General features: G+C 36.4%; 2 protein-coding genes across 4 annotated transcripts in view; both read left to right on the top strand.

Moving 5' to 3' along the window:
- Nucleotides 1-1,274, top strand: part of LOC309509864 (enoyl-CoA hydratase EchA19) — a 33,413-nt gene extending 32,139 nt beyond the window's left edge. For all 3 annotated transcript variants that reach the window (XM_082184843.1, XM_082184841.1, XM_082184842.1), the window contains one exon: nucleotides 724-1,274. In XM_082184843.1, coding sequence (XP_082040969.1) covers nucleotides 724-959 — 236 coding nt within the window. In that variant the 3' untranslated portion in view covers nucleotides 960-1,274. The remainder of the gene's footprint in view (nucleotides 1-723) is intronic.
- Nucleotides 1,275-4,853: 3,579 nt separating this feature from the next.
- The window catches only part of bmp6 (bone morphogenetic protein 6), a 51,420-nt gene continuing 40,158 nt past the window's right edge, over nucleotides 4,854-16,115 (top strand). The window contains exon 1 of the mRNA XM_082184831.1: nucleotides 4,854-6,584. Within this exon, the coding sequence (XP_082040957.1) occupies nucleotides 6,209-6,584 (376 nt within the window). The 5' untranslated portion in view covers nucleotides 4,854-6,208. The remainder of the gene's footprint in view (nucleotides 6,585-16,115) is intronic.

A 16,115-nucleotide genomic window follows, 5' to 3' on the forward strand; every position in this document is an offset into this window, starting at 1 on the left:
GCAGTCCCAGCTGGTCCTTTTAATGACCTACAGAAGAAAGAAAGCCATATATGTTTATAAAAATGTGATTCTTTTAGACTATATCTGTTTTTCCACAGCATGTCAGTGCATCTTTTGATGCTGTACTGAATACGTGTTGTTATCTGACCACTATGCGTGTGTTTGCATCTTTCATTCATCCACAGTAGAGTTCCCTTGAGAATGTTTGCAGATAAAACTAATGTAATGTGACCGCAATTCACACAGTCACAGTCAGGTTAGATGAGATGAGCTCAAAGCTGTTTAGAGATACCATCAAAGTAAACACTTCAGTTTCAAAGTGAGAGTCACTCGAGTGGACTTTCCATAAGAGATCTGGACAGAGGCCAGAGCTTTAATTTGCTACACAGAAGGACAACATGAGTCCATATCAGAAGGAAATGAGTGATGATATGGAGGTCACTCAAGGTCACACATTGAAGTCATCATGAGACGGAAGTTGTGATCGTATTATCTTCCTTATTGTGACGTATATCCGAGTGAAACGACTTTAAAAAAAAAAAAAAAAAAAATCTTGGTGACTTTAAGGTCAGCTAAAAATAAAAGCAAACCTTGTGGTCAGAGGTGTCACATCTATTGCTGAAATTTTGACCTCTTCTGTCTGTTACACTCACCAGTTAGGAATGGACCCATTTTGGCAGCATGTTCACATCTAACAATCAGTCTTGTGTGCGTTTGTTTTAGCACTTCAAGTGGCTCTTGAACTTGCTGAACAGGTCAGCGCATTTCCGCAGCTCTGTCTCCGTGCCGACCGTAACTCCACCTACCACGCTCTCTTTGACTCCTCCTCCTTCACCCAAGCCATGCAATATGAGTTCGACCAAGGTCTGCCAGTCATTCCAGCTGAAGCAGTCACTGGGGCAACAAAATTCAGCTTAGGCGCTGGAAGAGGAGGGACGTTCTCTAAGAGTAAACTGTAAATGGACAGCTGATCGGAAATTAGTCAGTGTTTAACTAAATAATACAGATATTAATGTAGAGCGAATCACATGTTAGAGTCTATGATAAACAGTTTATTTGGTCCAGTCCAGGCCTGGGGTAAGATGAAGCCTGCTATTAATAATGGTTTGTTGTTGTCCATAACTTAACTGTGACAACTGAACCTTTGTCAAATATTTGTAAGTTTCTATTTGTAAATCATAAGAATGTGCATTTGTAAATTTACCTCAGATCAAGTTCCCCTCGGTGTATTTGTAATGGCTAATCGAATGTATTAAAGATCATACTGAAGACAATTTGAGTGAAATGCGTGCTTTCCTGTGCAAAATTCACTATGGGTGGGTGTTTATCAAACGAGCCCACAAGCCCACCCACAAGATCTATAATATTCTGCCAGATCAACATCGTAAATTAGTTTGCTTAGACATGTAACAGCTCACCTTCTCTGATGCTCAAGCTGCACAATTTGATGCATTATTTCTGGAGCACAAACAGGACAAGATATCTCCAAAAGTCAAATACTTAGGGTTTGGAGTTTGTTAAAATGATTAACCCAAGTATGAGTAGTAGTAATAAAATTCAAAGCATTGAATTGCTAACTGTTTATAATAAGATTCAATTTGTTAACATTAATGAATGCATTACTGTAGGTATCATGAACTAGCAATTATTACAACTTTTATACTATTGTTGTATTACATTAATAAACCACAATTCCAAATGTTTCAAGAACTGTACGTTCTTCAATAAAAAAATAGTTATTGATTTTTAGTTATTAGTTATTGATAGTTTGTGGGTTTTTTTTAGTGTTTAGTTTTAATTTTAGAGTTAGATTATTTCAATATATATATACCATTGGATTTTTTCTGGGGCCCCTGGTTCAGAACCACTAATTAATGAATTCTGTAACAAACTGTTTGTGTTGTTTCACTTGTAAAAATTTTTTTTTTTCAAACTATGTAAAGCTTTGGTTTTAATGAGTGTTTGTATGTAAGGGCACAATATTGATCATCTTTACAGGGCTCAAATCAGCAAACTTGATACCAGCCCTCAAAAATTTGTTCTTCGTTAAAACTTTTACATTTACTACGGGCATAGAGGGTTCAGGCAAACAAACAAAATAACACAGAAAATAGTACATATATATATATATATATATATATATATATATATATATATATATATATATATATATATATATATATATATATGCATGTGTGTCTTTAAAGTGAGCCTTTGTCTAGACAGTATGATGACAGGAGAGTTAGTGTTAACTGACCCCACACAGAATCACGCACAGGTCATTCATCATGCTTCTGACAGCCGATTAGCGACTGACCCTTGAAGAATGGATGAGTTCTAACATGAATGCTGCACTTCTGCATTCCTTAATGTCTTTTACTCTCATCATTTCTGTGATCGGATCCCCTGAAATAAATGTACCATTTTTTGATCATGTCAAGTCACTTACAGCCATTTATGTTAAAGTTATCATTACCATACACAGAATAGGTGCAGTGACATGCTGTGCACACACATTGTCTAATGGCTGTGTGTGAGTGTGTGTTTAACACTTTCAGCTACTGATAGAAATACATTTGCACAGGAATGCTCAGCTTTTATCTCTCTTATCCCACTTATCTTGTCAGTCTCTGTTTTCTCTCACAGCTTAAAATTCTTTCTTTCTTAAAGGAATATTTCACCCATGAATGAAAATTCTATTATTATGTAGCGTGTTGCTCCAAAACTCTACAAAAAGCAAAAATCAAGGTTATGGTGAGGCACTTATGATGGAAGTGAAGGGGGCCAATTTATGGAGGATTTTATAAAAGCACCAGCACCAACTCTTCTTTTAAAACTTCTTTTTGTTTCAAAGTTGTTTAATTCTCATCATTCAGAGTTATTTTAGGGTTTTAGACATTATTTTGTCATGACAACCAAGCTTTAAAACTTAATGTAAACCAAATGGATTAAAACATATACTAAACAGTTTTTTTTTTTTTTGGGGGGGGGGGGGGGGGGTTCAAAAAATGGCATAAGTTTTCTGTGATGGTTAGGAGATAAAATATTTGATTAGATCAGTAAAAAACATTACGCCTATGGAGAGTACCCGTAAACCACAAATGCCAGTGGGTGTAAGCTATGTATATTTGTGGTGTGTCCCCAAAAATGTCCCCACAATAATGGCAATATCCAAAATTTGTATCCTTTTGGGGACATTTTTGGTCCCCATGAGGAAAACAGCTTATAAATCATACTAAGTTTTCTGTTATGGGTAAGTTATCGATAGAATATACAGTTTGTTCAGTATACAAATCATTATGTCTATGGAATGTCCCCGTAAAACATGGTGTATGTGTATATGTGTGTGTGTGTGTGTATTATGTATGATTTATGATGACACAAATGTGTAATGACATGGGTATTACAACATAAACATGGTTATGAGGACAGTTCCTGTGTCCTCGTAAACCAAATGGCTTAAAAATCATACAAAATTATGTTTTTATTTTATTTTATAAAAAATAAAAAAAGGGTTTTTGTGATGGGTAGGTTTAGGGGTATGGTTAGTGTAGGGGATATAATGTACAGTTTGTACAGTATAAAAACCATTATTCCTATGGACAGTCCCCGTAAAGTGTGTGCATGTGTGTGTGTGTGTGTGTGTGTGTGTGTGTGTGTGTGTGTGTGTGTGTGTGTGTGTGTGTGTGTGTGTGTGTGTGTGTGTGTGTGTGTGTGTGTGTGTGTGTGTGTGTGTGTGTGTGTGTGTGTGTGTGTGTGTGTGTGTGTGTGTGTGTGTGTGTGTGTGTGTGTATGTGTGAGTGATGGGCTATCAGTGATTGGACTGATGAAGGGAAGGGAAGGGGGTGGCTGAGATTGGTTTGCATCTCTGGTCTTTGATGCATGCTTTTCGGCCCTGTTAGATAAGATTAGCCACTTAGAGATAAGAACACTCAGCCCTCTTATCGATCTGAATCTCACCAGACACAACATAGTGTGTGGATGTGTGTGTGTTTTCTGAAATCGGTCTCCATAACATAAACATGTAAGCTCTTTCTCTTATTATAGTAAGTTCAGTGAGTGTCTCATCTTAAAAGCGCTGCACCTGACCCTGACCACAATCTCTAGTTTGCTGTCTATCTGTCTGATGTCTGTAATCTTAAACATCAGAGAACTCCTTTAAAAATACCTGAGAAAGACAAGTGATCAAGATTTCACACAAGATAAAACAATACAGTCGATTCAGTGCCTTGTCAATATCAGTTTTTTTTTTGTGTGTTTTTTTATTCAGAAAAGCTATACTGTATATACCTTTACAAAATATGTAAGCTACACGTGGTGGTATCACGTACAGTTGTAATATCAGATAGAAATACAATTTACTGATTACCATATGTACCATGATATAGCCTAACAGGGAATAGTTCACCCAAAAATGGAAATTCTGTCATAGTATTTTTTTTTTTTTTCACTATGGAAGTCAATGGCTACTGTCAGCTGTCTGGTTACCAACATTCTTTAAAATATGTGTTCAACAGAAGAAAGAAACTACTTGTTTGGAACTGCATAAGAGTGAGTAAATGATGACAGAATTTGCATTATGGGTGAACTATCCTTTTGAGGCAATTTAAATAATATGATATTAAGTCCAAAAACAATCATGGTACATGTACAAAGAATATGATATTACCATGGTACCATGTTCAAAAACATGGTAATCCCACTGTACTGCACTGTTTGGTGCTGTTGTTTTCGTCAACTTGCTGTAATTTTCTGTGTCGTTAGGGGTCACGCTTCGGCCATAAAATGGCTCGATTTACATTGCGCAAGTTATTAGATTTTGTAGAAAGAACTATAACTGTAACTATACAAAATAATTACTTGGATAATTACATTAAGCCTCATTTGATTTATGGCATCCTCTCACAATATAACAAGCGAACATCGGTCAAATGAGTTTAGTCAGCATCAGCACTGTCTACTCTTCAAGCGCGCAAAGCGCGACGCAACACAACTAGAACGCTTCTACGACTAGAACGTTATCCAATACTTGGTCAAACTGTTTACAGTATAATCAATGCAGGACAATACGGACAGTTATACTCATAGGAGGCGTTCTTGTACACATGCGTGATGCGCACTGCGTATCTCGCTGGTTTTAGATGTCACTATTTTAAGACGGCGACAAACTAAAATAGTTCTACTTTTTTTCCGAGAGTTGCGCGTTCGGTTCCATTATGCGCGACAAAACTAAAACACGAACACGAAACGCAACTGCTGCTCTTATAATGAACGGAGTTTTCTACATGACGTTATAATCTTGCACTGTTGAGTAGAACTGGAGCGTTACGGCCGCGTCGCGTCGCTCGTATCCAGACTATAGACACCTGACATGAGAGCTGATATTGTCATTTATATGCAAAAGAAGACACGTAGACGTGTACGTAAAGACGAGTTTGAGGATGTTAAAACTGTCTTGTAAAGCTCCACCTCTGGACGCGCGCACTGGGGCGGGCTCGAGACTCGTCTACCTGCTTCAGCCCCGTTATTTAAAAGCTTCTGAGACTGACGCGCTGTCCACTCTACAAACATAGGCTACTCTGTGGGGATTAGCCCGTGGTTAAATCAAAGAACTCAACGGAAAATATATAGTAATATATAATAAGAAAAACTGTCTTGGAAGTGACGGATAACTTTTTCTTTATTCCTCGTTTTGAATTAAAGCCTACACAAAGTAACTTTGAGGGGGCATACAGAACTTTCCAGCTGTTTTCTCTCCGGAACGAAGTATAACGCCGAAGAATTGATGGAGATTTTGCGAATTGAAAAATTACCTGGACAACTGCATCTGCTTTGCACAGGATAATACAGAGACAGGTTACAGTTACGACCTGGTTTACAGCCTGATGCCATTGGAAAACCTATAGTCAATAACTTTTTTTTATTCTGTAGTTCTTCAGAAAACCATCTATGTACTGGTGCTTTAAAGAACCCAGAACACTGATCTGAAGATCCTATAATGTAACATAAGAAACTTTTAATCTCAAGGGGATCATACAGGCAAAATGGTTCTTAATAAGAAAAAGGTTAGTTTCTGAACTATTGAAGAACCTAAGATCCTATGGCGTGAAGCAGAGGAGAAGAGGACAGAACATTGTTTTCCAAGTGATTTTATTTTTAGTAGTGATTACACCCTCATCATCATCATCATCACAGACTGGATGTAAAGATGACAAGCGTCTGGGTTGCTCTGCTGGGCTTCTTGTGGAGCTCATATTTGGCAGGTAGTTCTGTACTGGAGGGCTCTGAGCTTCAGCCCAACTTTATACATCGGAGATTACGGAATCAGGAGAAAAGAGAGATGCAGAAAGAGATTCTGTCCATATTGGGACTGAACCACAGACCCAGGCCTCATCTGAACAGCGGCAAATATAATTCAGCACCCCTCTTCATGCTGGATCTGTACAACAGCATGTCCACTGAAGAGAAGAGCGACGTGGATCAGTACAGATCACTGTTTACCACCACACGACCCGCTTTAGCTTCACATCATGACACCGAGTTCCTGCACGACGCGGACATGGTCATGAGTTTTGTCAATTTGGGTAAGATGAACTTATTACATTTCCTATTTCACGCTTGTATCTATTTTGTTAGAGATGATGCGCAAGGATACGGGTCGCACTACAAACCCAATCAGATTCTGTGCAGCTAATGACATTTACAGATTAATTTCCTCCACAAAGTAATTCAAAAATGTATTTAAATAATAATGTTACCATTTTATTGACTTAAAGGTGTTTCAGTTCTTTCATATCATATTTTAAGATAGCACAAGCTCTTCTCGGGCAATCATTTCGAAAAGAGGTTTGTAAAAGTTTCAAATGATAGGCTGAAACAATATATATATATATATATATATATATATATATATATATATATATATATATATATATATATATATATATATATATATATATACATAAGAAACTTTTAATCTCAAGTTGGATCATACGGGCAAAATGGTTCTTAATAAGAAAAAGGTTAGTTTCTGAACAATTGAAGAACCTAAGATCCTATGGCGTGAAGCAGAGGAGAAGAGGACAGAACATTGTTTTCCAAGTGATTTTATTTTTAGTAGTGATTACACCCTCATCATCATCATCATCATCATATATATATATATATATATATATATATATATATATATACATCATCATCATATTATTATTATTATTAAATGAGCTACACCTATGGTTATTATGCTTGGACACCTGTGTAGCCTATTTCAGGTGTAATGGCATTCAGATTTCAGGCATGTGTGGGACTAAGTGAACAAATATCTTTGTCTTTATTTTAAGCAGGATATCTACTTTTTTAAATATTTAAAGGCGGACAAACTTATTTTTGTGAAACATTTTGCTTGAATGTTCTTCTGCTGTTGTATTTGATAGGTTGTAACCTGTGACATTTACACATTTTTTAAGTGTGAAGTATGCACTTTTTGTGGCCACTGCATTTGCAAATATTTTGCTGGAAAATACATTTTATAAAAGAAACCTTTTAATGAATCGTATCCAAAACTGATAGAATTCCCCCTATTAGCGTAGTTAAATGTCTGTCTGTTTTCTGATAGACTGTATTGCCTAAGATTTAAAACTACTTTAAACTTCAAACTACTTCAAACTGAAAACCTTCACATTTTCTAGTCAGGCTTTCTCAAGTCAATTTCAAAGTATTGACAAACATTTTTTTATCTAGTTTATTTTATTATGCCGCCTGGAGTGAAAATTTTGATTTTGTTCAGGGTTTTCTGTGGCATTGTTTACTGTAGCTTACAGGATTAAGGCAGTTGAATTTGTTTATCTATTATAACTACACAGAACATTAATTAAAGTGCACATTGTATTGTCAAGCACTTTGATATTTTGCCCATATACCACGGTAAGTGAAGTACCTTGGAGTATCATCATATGTCCATCTGTACCAGATGAATCATGGTGCAGCCTCAGTAGTTTATTTTTTTATTTTTTTAAGGTTTTTGAGGGATATCGCCCTTCAACACTTTTTAACTGACATCTATCAAGCTCATAGTGACCCTGAGCACAGTGTCAGACCACAAGTCTGTTTATGCTCAGGGATTCTGTGTGGTTTGCTTCAGTAAACACAGACCTCATTAATGGAGGGAGTATTCGCATCCAAGATTCACTTGTTTATGTGAACTTCCCTCTACAGGGGCCAGGAGTTGCCCAATTAAGTTAATTATAACAATAAAAAAAACTCTTCTGGCTCTACTCACTGCAGCTATGGGCCAATTGTTGGGTCAGTTGCCAGAGATGCTTTTGTGTGAGTTGCGCCATTCTAGTTGTTGGTTGGGTTCATTCCAGAGCATTTCTGTCTGTTTTATAAGACAATAAATGTGTTTTTTTTTTCTTTTCTTTTTTTCTTGATCTGGTAGCTGTCTTCTCAGTTGAACACTTGATGGACACATGTCATTGACTGACATGTTGGCCACATTTTCTGAAATAAGCAGAATACCACATCATCTAACCACAGTGTGTTACCCGAGACGGGCTTGAAGTGGCTTTTCATATTTGCAGTGTGTCAGTGATGCGGTCAGTTATTGGATATTTTGCATTAGTATTTTAATATGGTTTTGTTCTGGACTCTTGCAATGTAAGTCATATTATTTGTTTTGGATGACTTGCCTATGACTCAAGTGTTATTTCTTCTCTGGTCAATTACGGCAGTCATCTGTCTAGAACACCTATGACTAGTCTCCAAATATAGCTGAAAAAGGAAGCATTGGTTTATATTGGAATACAGAAACTGACCAGTATTGCAACTCATCCAGAAATAGCCAGGCTTGTCAAAAACATTTGGATAGTCAATGCATGCTATGTGAGTCATCTTATGACTCTAAAAACAGTAGTGCAAATTTCCTTTTTATGGTGTGGCTTTATGAGTAGTCAAGATTTCTGCCTCAAAGAGAAACTGTATGTTGTATACCATTAGTACATAGCCTAAATATTCAACCCAAAAAATATTACTGTCATTCTGACCCAAACATGTCAGTTCTGTAACAATTTACTCACCTTCATTCACTCACATTATTCTAAACCCAAATTACTGTTTTCTGTGGAGCTCAATGTTAGGCAGGATGTTTACACTCTTTTTTATATACACTGAAAGCATACTATGACCTTTTCTAAATATATATATATATATATATATATATATATATATATATATATATATATATAAGCATCATAAACGTAGTCCATAAGACTCATGCGCTAAATTCCTTTATGGTGGTTTTCTGATGCTTTACAATTACTTTGTGTAAGGAACAGCCCGAAAATTAAATTGTTATTCACTATATGAGCTACAGTATCCCTCCAATGCAGCACTTAAATCTCAGACAAAACTTTAAAACTTGATTTATTATAATAAATGCAAGTATGCAATTTGAGAGCAGATGTTCACTGAAGTCAAACTTTGAGTTTGACAGTATTGCGTTTGAGTGATCGTTGTGACAGATTCAGGAGCATCCAATGCTCTTGATGTCAATCCCAATTTTTCCAGACCAGTCTTGCTGTGTTTACAGAAGGGTAGAGGATACCCTAAGCTTTTCTTGGCACAGAGAATTTTGAGGAAACTCCCATCTCTTGTTTGCACTGGTAATATTGTGTGTTTGTCTTTTTTTTTTTTTTTTTTTTTTTTGGATAAGAGGGATCTTCCAGTAATCCAGGGAAAATCCATGGGGGAAAAAAGCATTTCTGTTTTCTCTCCTTTGGTCCATCATTGCTTTTTTTCCACCTGGATCTTTTGTGTTCACTCACATTTCCTCCTATAACTCTTTCATACAAACACATACACATTTCAAACTCATTCTTTTCCATGGCACACATCTTAACTATAGAGACAAGCTGTCATTTCCCCACTTAGCAAAGTCAACAGCCACCCAGGAGAGCATAGGAGAGCTTCTCTTTAGGCCCGTAAAGTAATAAAAGTGACCCACACATAGAGTTTTAGGGGGTTTCTTGGGAGCTTAACAAGGTCTAGACAATCCTGGCTTCTTATAACTTTATGAATCCTGTATTTCACAATGCACTTTCATTTCACTCTTCCGCTCTCAATAACGTCTTTCAGTGTGCTGAGCTCCAAATCTGGGCTGAGCTGTTTGTTTTGCACCACAATGTTTCTAAACCCACATTTTATCACATAATTAGTTTGCCGGAATCAATCAATTAATTGTTTGATCTTGGCAGGTTATGCACTACATAGATGACCTTCTGAAAGACCGCCTGTGGCTCACGGACACAGGAGGGCTGTATCACTTCTAGTCTGCATGCGGGCGTTAACATGGAAATTAAGGAAGGAATTTGAGTTATGCTTTAGCTCCGTAAAGAAGGAAAGGGATTTTCTCATGGGTGACTCAGCAGACTGATAAGAACTGTTGAAAACACACAGCAAATGAGACTACTGGCCAGACACAAATCAGCACACTTGTTTGCACTGACTTCGAAGGAAAATTGGCTACTCTGTGGGATGGATTTAGTGTGGCAAAATGAGTTAAATGGAACTGCACTTTCATTAGCAAATTTACATGTAGTAATTTATCTAAAACTTTCATCCAAAGTGACTCAAATATGGTAGCTAAGAACATTATCAAATTAGTCATCGTGAAATTGACAATGACCTATTTACTTTCTCAGTGCATGTACCTGGTCTTTATGTGCACAATTCATTGGTGAATGTTATTCTACCCATCAAAATATGATAACTTGTTTTGCCATTGAAAAACATTCTTAGCCTTCTAATATTTCTCTGTCATATAGAGACCACCATCATCCAATCAATTCCCCATAGATCAAATCCCTCTCAATAGTTTTTCTTTTTGAATATTGTGATTCACTGCCATATATCTTTACAGAAGTAAAATGGGTTGTGAGCAGAGTTTCAGCGTTATATTGTTGACTTTAAAGCTGCAGTATGGAAGATTTTTAAAAAAAAATGTTAAAAATGAACAAACATCAATTAAGCAATTTCGTAAAAACAATTTGTGTCTCCTTGAATTACCCAGATTGTAAGTTTATGATAATGACTTTATAATAATTTGAGTTGTCAGGTTGGATTTTGAGGGCAGTATTGGAGAAAGTTACTTTTAAAAGTATTGCATTACAATATTGTGTTACTCCCTAAAAAAATTAACTTATTGCGTCACTATAGTTACTTTTTGCATTACGTTACTTGAAATGAATATGCCTCAGGCTGAAGGAAAGGCAAATTCACACCTGAACAATAGAGGGCGCAGCTAAAAACAAACCTTTCAGCTGTGCTGCCATTGTGGATTGTAGAAGAATAGGATGCAGGGGTAGAAAGTTCAAAACTCTGGCACCTTTTAGACATACACTCGTGAACTTTCCTAAGCACTTGCCCTCGGGGGAATCCCTACCGCCATTTTGAAGTGCATTCAGCTTCGTAAAGTGGGCGAGGGAAGTTTATTTGAGCAGACCCTCGACCCCTCGATTTTGACAGAGGGAGCGAGTCTACTTAACATGTAGACTTCAGCCAGATCCATAGACCACAATGCAACACGGTACTCACACTTATCCTACAAGCTCATCATCATCAGCTCTATCATCACTTTCCTTCTGACTGCTCTCCTCACTTTCTACTTTTCTCTCAAACATGGTAGATGATGATGATGTTTTATCTTATTTTATTAACATTAATGACAACAGCAGGAATATTAGGCTGCTGTCACTTTAAGACCGAATGCACGGACCAAATATACTGATACACATCCGGTTTCTTTCCCAACTGTTCACTTATGACATAACCGAGAGAATACTTGCAGAGACGTGTATTTGTGTGTATGTGTCCGTTCAAGCGCAAGCAAACGCGAAAGAGGAATCAATTTGTTGTTTGAGCGCTGTCTAAAACGCGCCTCTCTCTCAGAGAAACAGGGACACGTTTAGTTCCTGGAGTAGGATTTTTCTCCATCTCTGGTAAGATAGTATCATGATGATAAGTGTGTTCATTTATTATTAGGGGTGCAACGGATCGCAGTTGAACCGTGATCCATAGCCCCATGGTTCGGCACGCATGTGATTTTCGGATTAAATGCTAAGTTTAACTATCATAGCGTGAAAGGCTATCATTTGGACGTGTTTTGTCTTGCCAATTTACACATTCAAATGATTCTAAATACGGAAGAAGAGGCCAAATTCGTCACAAATTAATCCTACTCCAGGAACTAAACGTATCCCTGTCCCCAAACATTTTGGTACTATAAAGCACTTCCGTCCACATTTTCTGCTGCGCATCGTTTATTTTTCCCCCCCCATTTATGCACACCAGTTGTGTGCACCTCTGACTATAGGGCAACATTATTAACATAATGGATTGTTAAAAAAAAGAAAAAAGGACAAACTCCGTAATACAACTCGTATCAATATCAGACTGCTTTTCAGAGATAGCGACAGCTCCTAGACAAAGGGTTTAAAATGTACCCAAAGATGGCCTTTTTTTTCTCGACACGTAAGCAATCATTAAATATAATGTCAGTGTTTTCTAACTTTTTTAATGTTCTTTAGTTTAAATCATTTTCAATGAATCAAATGAACAGACATGTACCTGTTGTTGTTAGTGACTCTGATAAAATGATACCATCATTGTTCCTCCTTGAGTAACTTGCAGAGTAACTTATGCCTCAGAAGGCATATCATTATTTTTTAACATTATTTTTAAAAGGGCCAAATCTTCCGTACTGCAGCTTTAATAAACAAACATACAAGAGGTGGGATTTTGTGTATAACTTGTGCAGATTGTGTGTGATGCTATCATGCTACAAAAAAAAGAAAACGCCAATTAATAATAAAAACTTCAAAAATGATTTTCTTGCTCAGTATTTTTGTCTTGCTTTTCCTGTAAAATATCAAAGCATTCTTAAATCAAGATTGATTAGAAGATATTTTTTACAGATTGACAGATATTTTTCCTTGTTTTAAATATAAACTCACTTAATTTTCAACATTTTCTAGAAAACAAGACTTAGGAACCATTCACACAGAACTCATTTTTCCATTCCACTATACTATTTTCCATTGTTTTTCAGTGTACAGTAAACACACACTAGACGGACATTTTGAACCGTTGTGCTTATGTCTTGCATCTTTTGCAGCGTCCCGTGCATAACATGACATTCTAAAAACATGGTGCTCAAGCTAAAATAAGTTCAACTTAAAATAAATACTCATCTCCAGACCTTTTTTTTTTTTTTTTTTTTTGCTCTACTGACCGCACTTAATAGCAAAAATTCGTTCTCTGTGAACCGGCCCTTAATATCTTGCATCTCAAGTAAATGTTTCATGATTTAATAATTTTTAGATGTTTGTACTGGAAAGCAACTTAAAAATACAGTCATTTATTTTATTTATTTATTTATTTTTTGCAGTGAGTATAAAAAATTGCCCACACCGTACAGCTTCCTTTTTTATTTGATAAATCAACATTATCGCTGTAATGTGATGTATTTTTGAGAAAAACGGAATATTAAAAAATATATATATAAACAAGGGAATGTGTATTGATAAAGTAAACAGTGTCTGTTGATTTCAGATTGACTTTTAGCAGTTTATGTATGCATGCCAAGAAGCATGTAGTTATACAATACAATAAAAAGTAAGCATTTTTCAGAGACTTTGTCCACATGGACCTTTCTTACATTAAAAACACTGGTTTTGTAGTTTTGTTGCATTTATATATATATATATATATATATATATATATATATATATATATATATATATATATATTTATATTAATGAACAAAATGGCTTTTGCTTTTCTTCTCTCTTAGCCTGGGGCCAGATCCCCTCGTTCTCTGAACTAAACATTTTTGGACCGTGATTATCTGACAAAGAATGTGAGTTTTAATCTCGGTTAAACAGACACGCTGAAGTTGATGATCGTGAGGTCAGGAGATAAGCTTCTTTCAGGGAACGTCCTCTTTGCTTCAGTCTTAGCTGTGAAGTCCCGATGCTATCTCTGCGTCTCACGCCATAGCCGTCAGACATGCCTTCACGGCCACCGGTTCCTGCGATCAGTCCTGAGGAATGTGCCGTTCTCTGCAGGTAGCTGCTGTCTTTGACTGAAACATCTCATGTTATCAGGGATCATATTGAATGAGGAATGAATAAGGATCTCAGAACAATAAAACTTGCCGTGCCGTTGCCTCTGGCTGTGAATCTGTCAGATAACAGGGCGTTTGTTAAACCGATGGATAGTGATGTGAGAAGATACCACAGAACCAACATCTGATTACGTGATAAATCACTTGTCAGATGGATCACATCCATGTAGCCATTTGAAAGTGTCACGCCAACATCCGAGATAACCACAGAAGAAATAAGGGGTCACCCCTTGCTTATTCCTCCTAACCAAATGTGTGGTATTTTTCACTATAGCGTGCCGATCGCCTGACGTCAAACACTTTTAAAGCCGAGGTTTGAACCAAGTCTGTGCTTGACAGCGAAAATCTTATGCACAAAGTTAGAGATGTGTGGACAGCTGAGTGTGACCTCCCTGCCAATCCTCCTGGGTTAACCTTTGACCCCCAGATGAGGTCACAGCTGAGCCGTCACCACTGGGTTCAGACCTACAGGTATGCAACATTTGTTACCATAATATGATGTTAAGTAATATAATTATATTAGTCTGGGTAGATGTGATATTTAATTTAAGCAAATGAAAACTAAACTGAAACTAAGACAGATGTTGACGGATGTTTTGTACCTGTGGGTGTCAGTTGGTAAAAAAAGAAAAATGTTATAAAAATTAGACAATATAGAACCAATTAACACTGTGACATACTGAATGGACTTATCATTTTCTTTTTCTTTTGTTTTCAATGTTAATGAACATTACATTTTTAGATTTACTGAAGAAAATGCGAGTGGTGTTTGTGTGGTTGCTCATAAATGTTCAAAATCGCTTAGAAAAGCAATAGCACACTTCCCTTTAGGGGCTATCTGGGTTTCGTGTCTGTTTAGGTTGGTTTTGCACATGTTTAGTTCTGTTTCCTGTGTTTTCAGTTGGTTACCTATCAGTTGGTTATTCATCGTTACACCTGTTGTTCATTTCGTTGATTGGTTTGCTATTTGTATTTAAGCCTTGTTTCAGTTTTTTCTCAGTTCTCGTGATATTATGGTTGTTCTGTTCCTATTTCTGAGTATTTCTGTTCCTATTTCACAGTACATCATATAAAACTAGAAAACATAATTTATGTATAACTATAGCAAATATTGATATTCAGCATCATTTAATTAATTATATAATTATTATATTATTCACATAAATGTAATGTATTTTTTATTTAATTAAATGTAACTTTTTATTAATTAAATATTATTATTTATTATTTAAATGAAGCATTTAAAATGATTTAAGCGAATGAAGAAAAATAAAGAACAATAGTCATTTCTAAAATGTATTATAAACAAATCCATTTTAACTATTTACAAATAACACTTTGGTAATTTAAAATATGTACACATTCACTTGTATGTCTAATATGCTGAAAATGGTTCTGACTATTAAATAACTAATATGTAAAGAACTTTTACATACAATAACCGACGGCATCATTACTGTTCGTATCACTGTGTATCAAGCACTGAGGAAGTCTCTGGAGCTGAAATTTCTCTGACACGCGCTGTAAGCGGTAGACCAATCATAACAGACTGGGCCTTCTGACCAATCAGTAGGCCAATTCTGGAAGAAACCGATCCCTCACTGACAATATAAACACACACTCTCCACCCATGGCGGAATGTCACCCAGTGCCCTCCTCAAGTGAATAGGAAATGCGTGAGCGCTCTAGATTTATGGTTCCACTGCTTTCTTCAGGCAGCAATGAATGTGTGTTCATTTAATGGTCAGTAGCACAATGAAGTGTCTCGTGGTGTGCTGAATCAGTCATCTAAAAAGGTTACACTGTCAAAACATGCAAAAAAAGAAACATGAAAAGCATGTTAAAGGATTAGTTTAGATAAGGCCCTTATTCCTCGGCTGGGATCGTGTAGAACCCTTTGAAGCTGCGTTGAAACTGCAGTTTGGACCTTCAACCC

Source organism: Leuciscus leuciscus, assembly GCF_965113295.1.
Source record: "Leuciscus leuciscus genome assembly, chromosome: 11".
Taxonomy (NCBI): domain Eukaryota; kingdom Metazoa; phylum Chordata; class Actinopteri; order Cypriniformes; family Leuciscidae; genus Leuciscus; species Leuciscus leuciscus.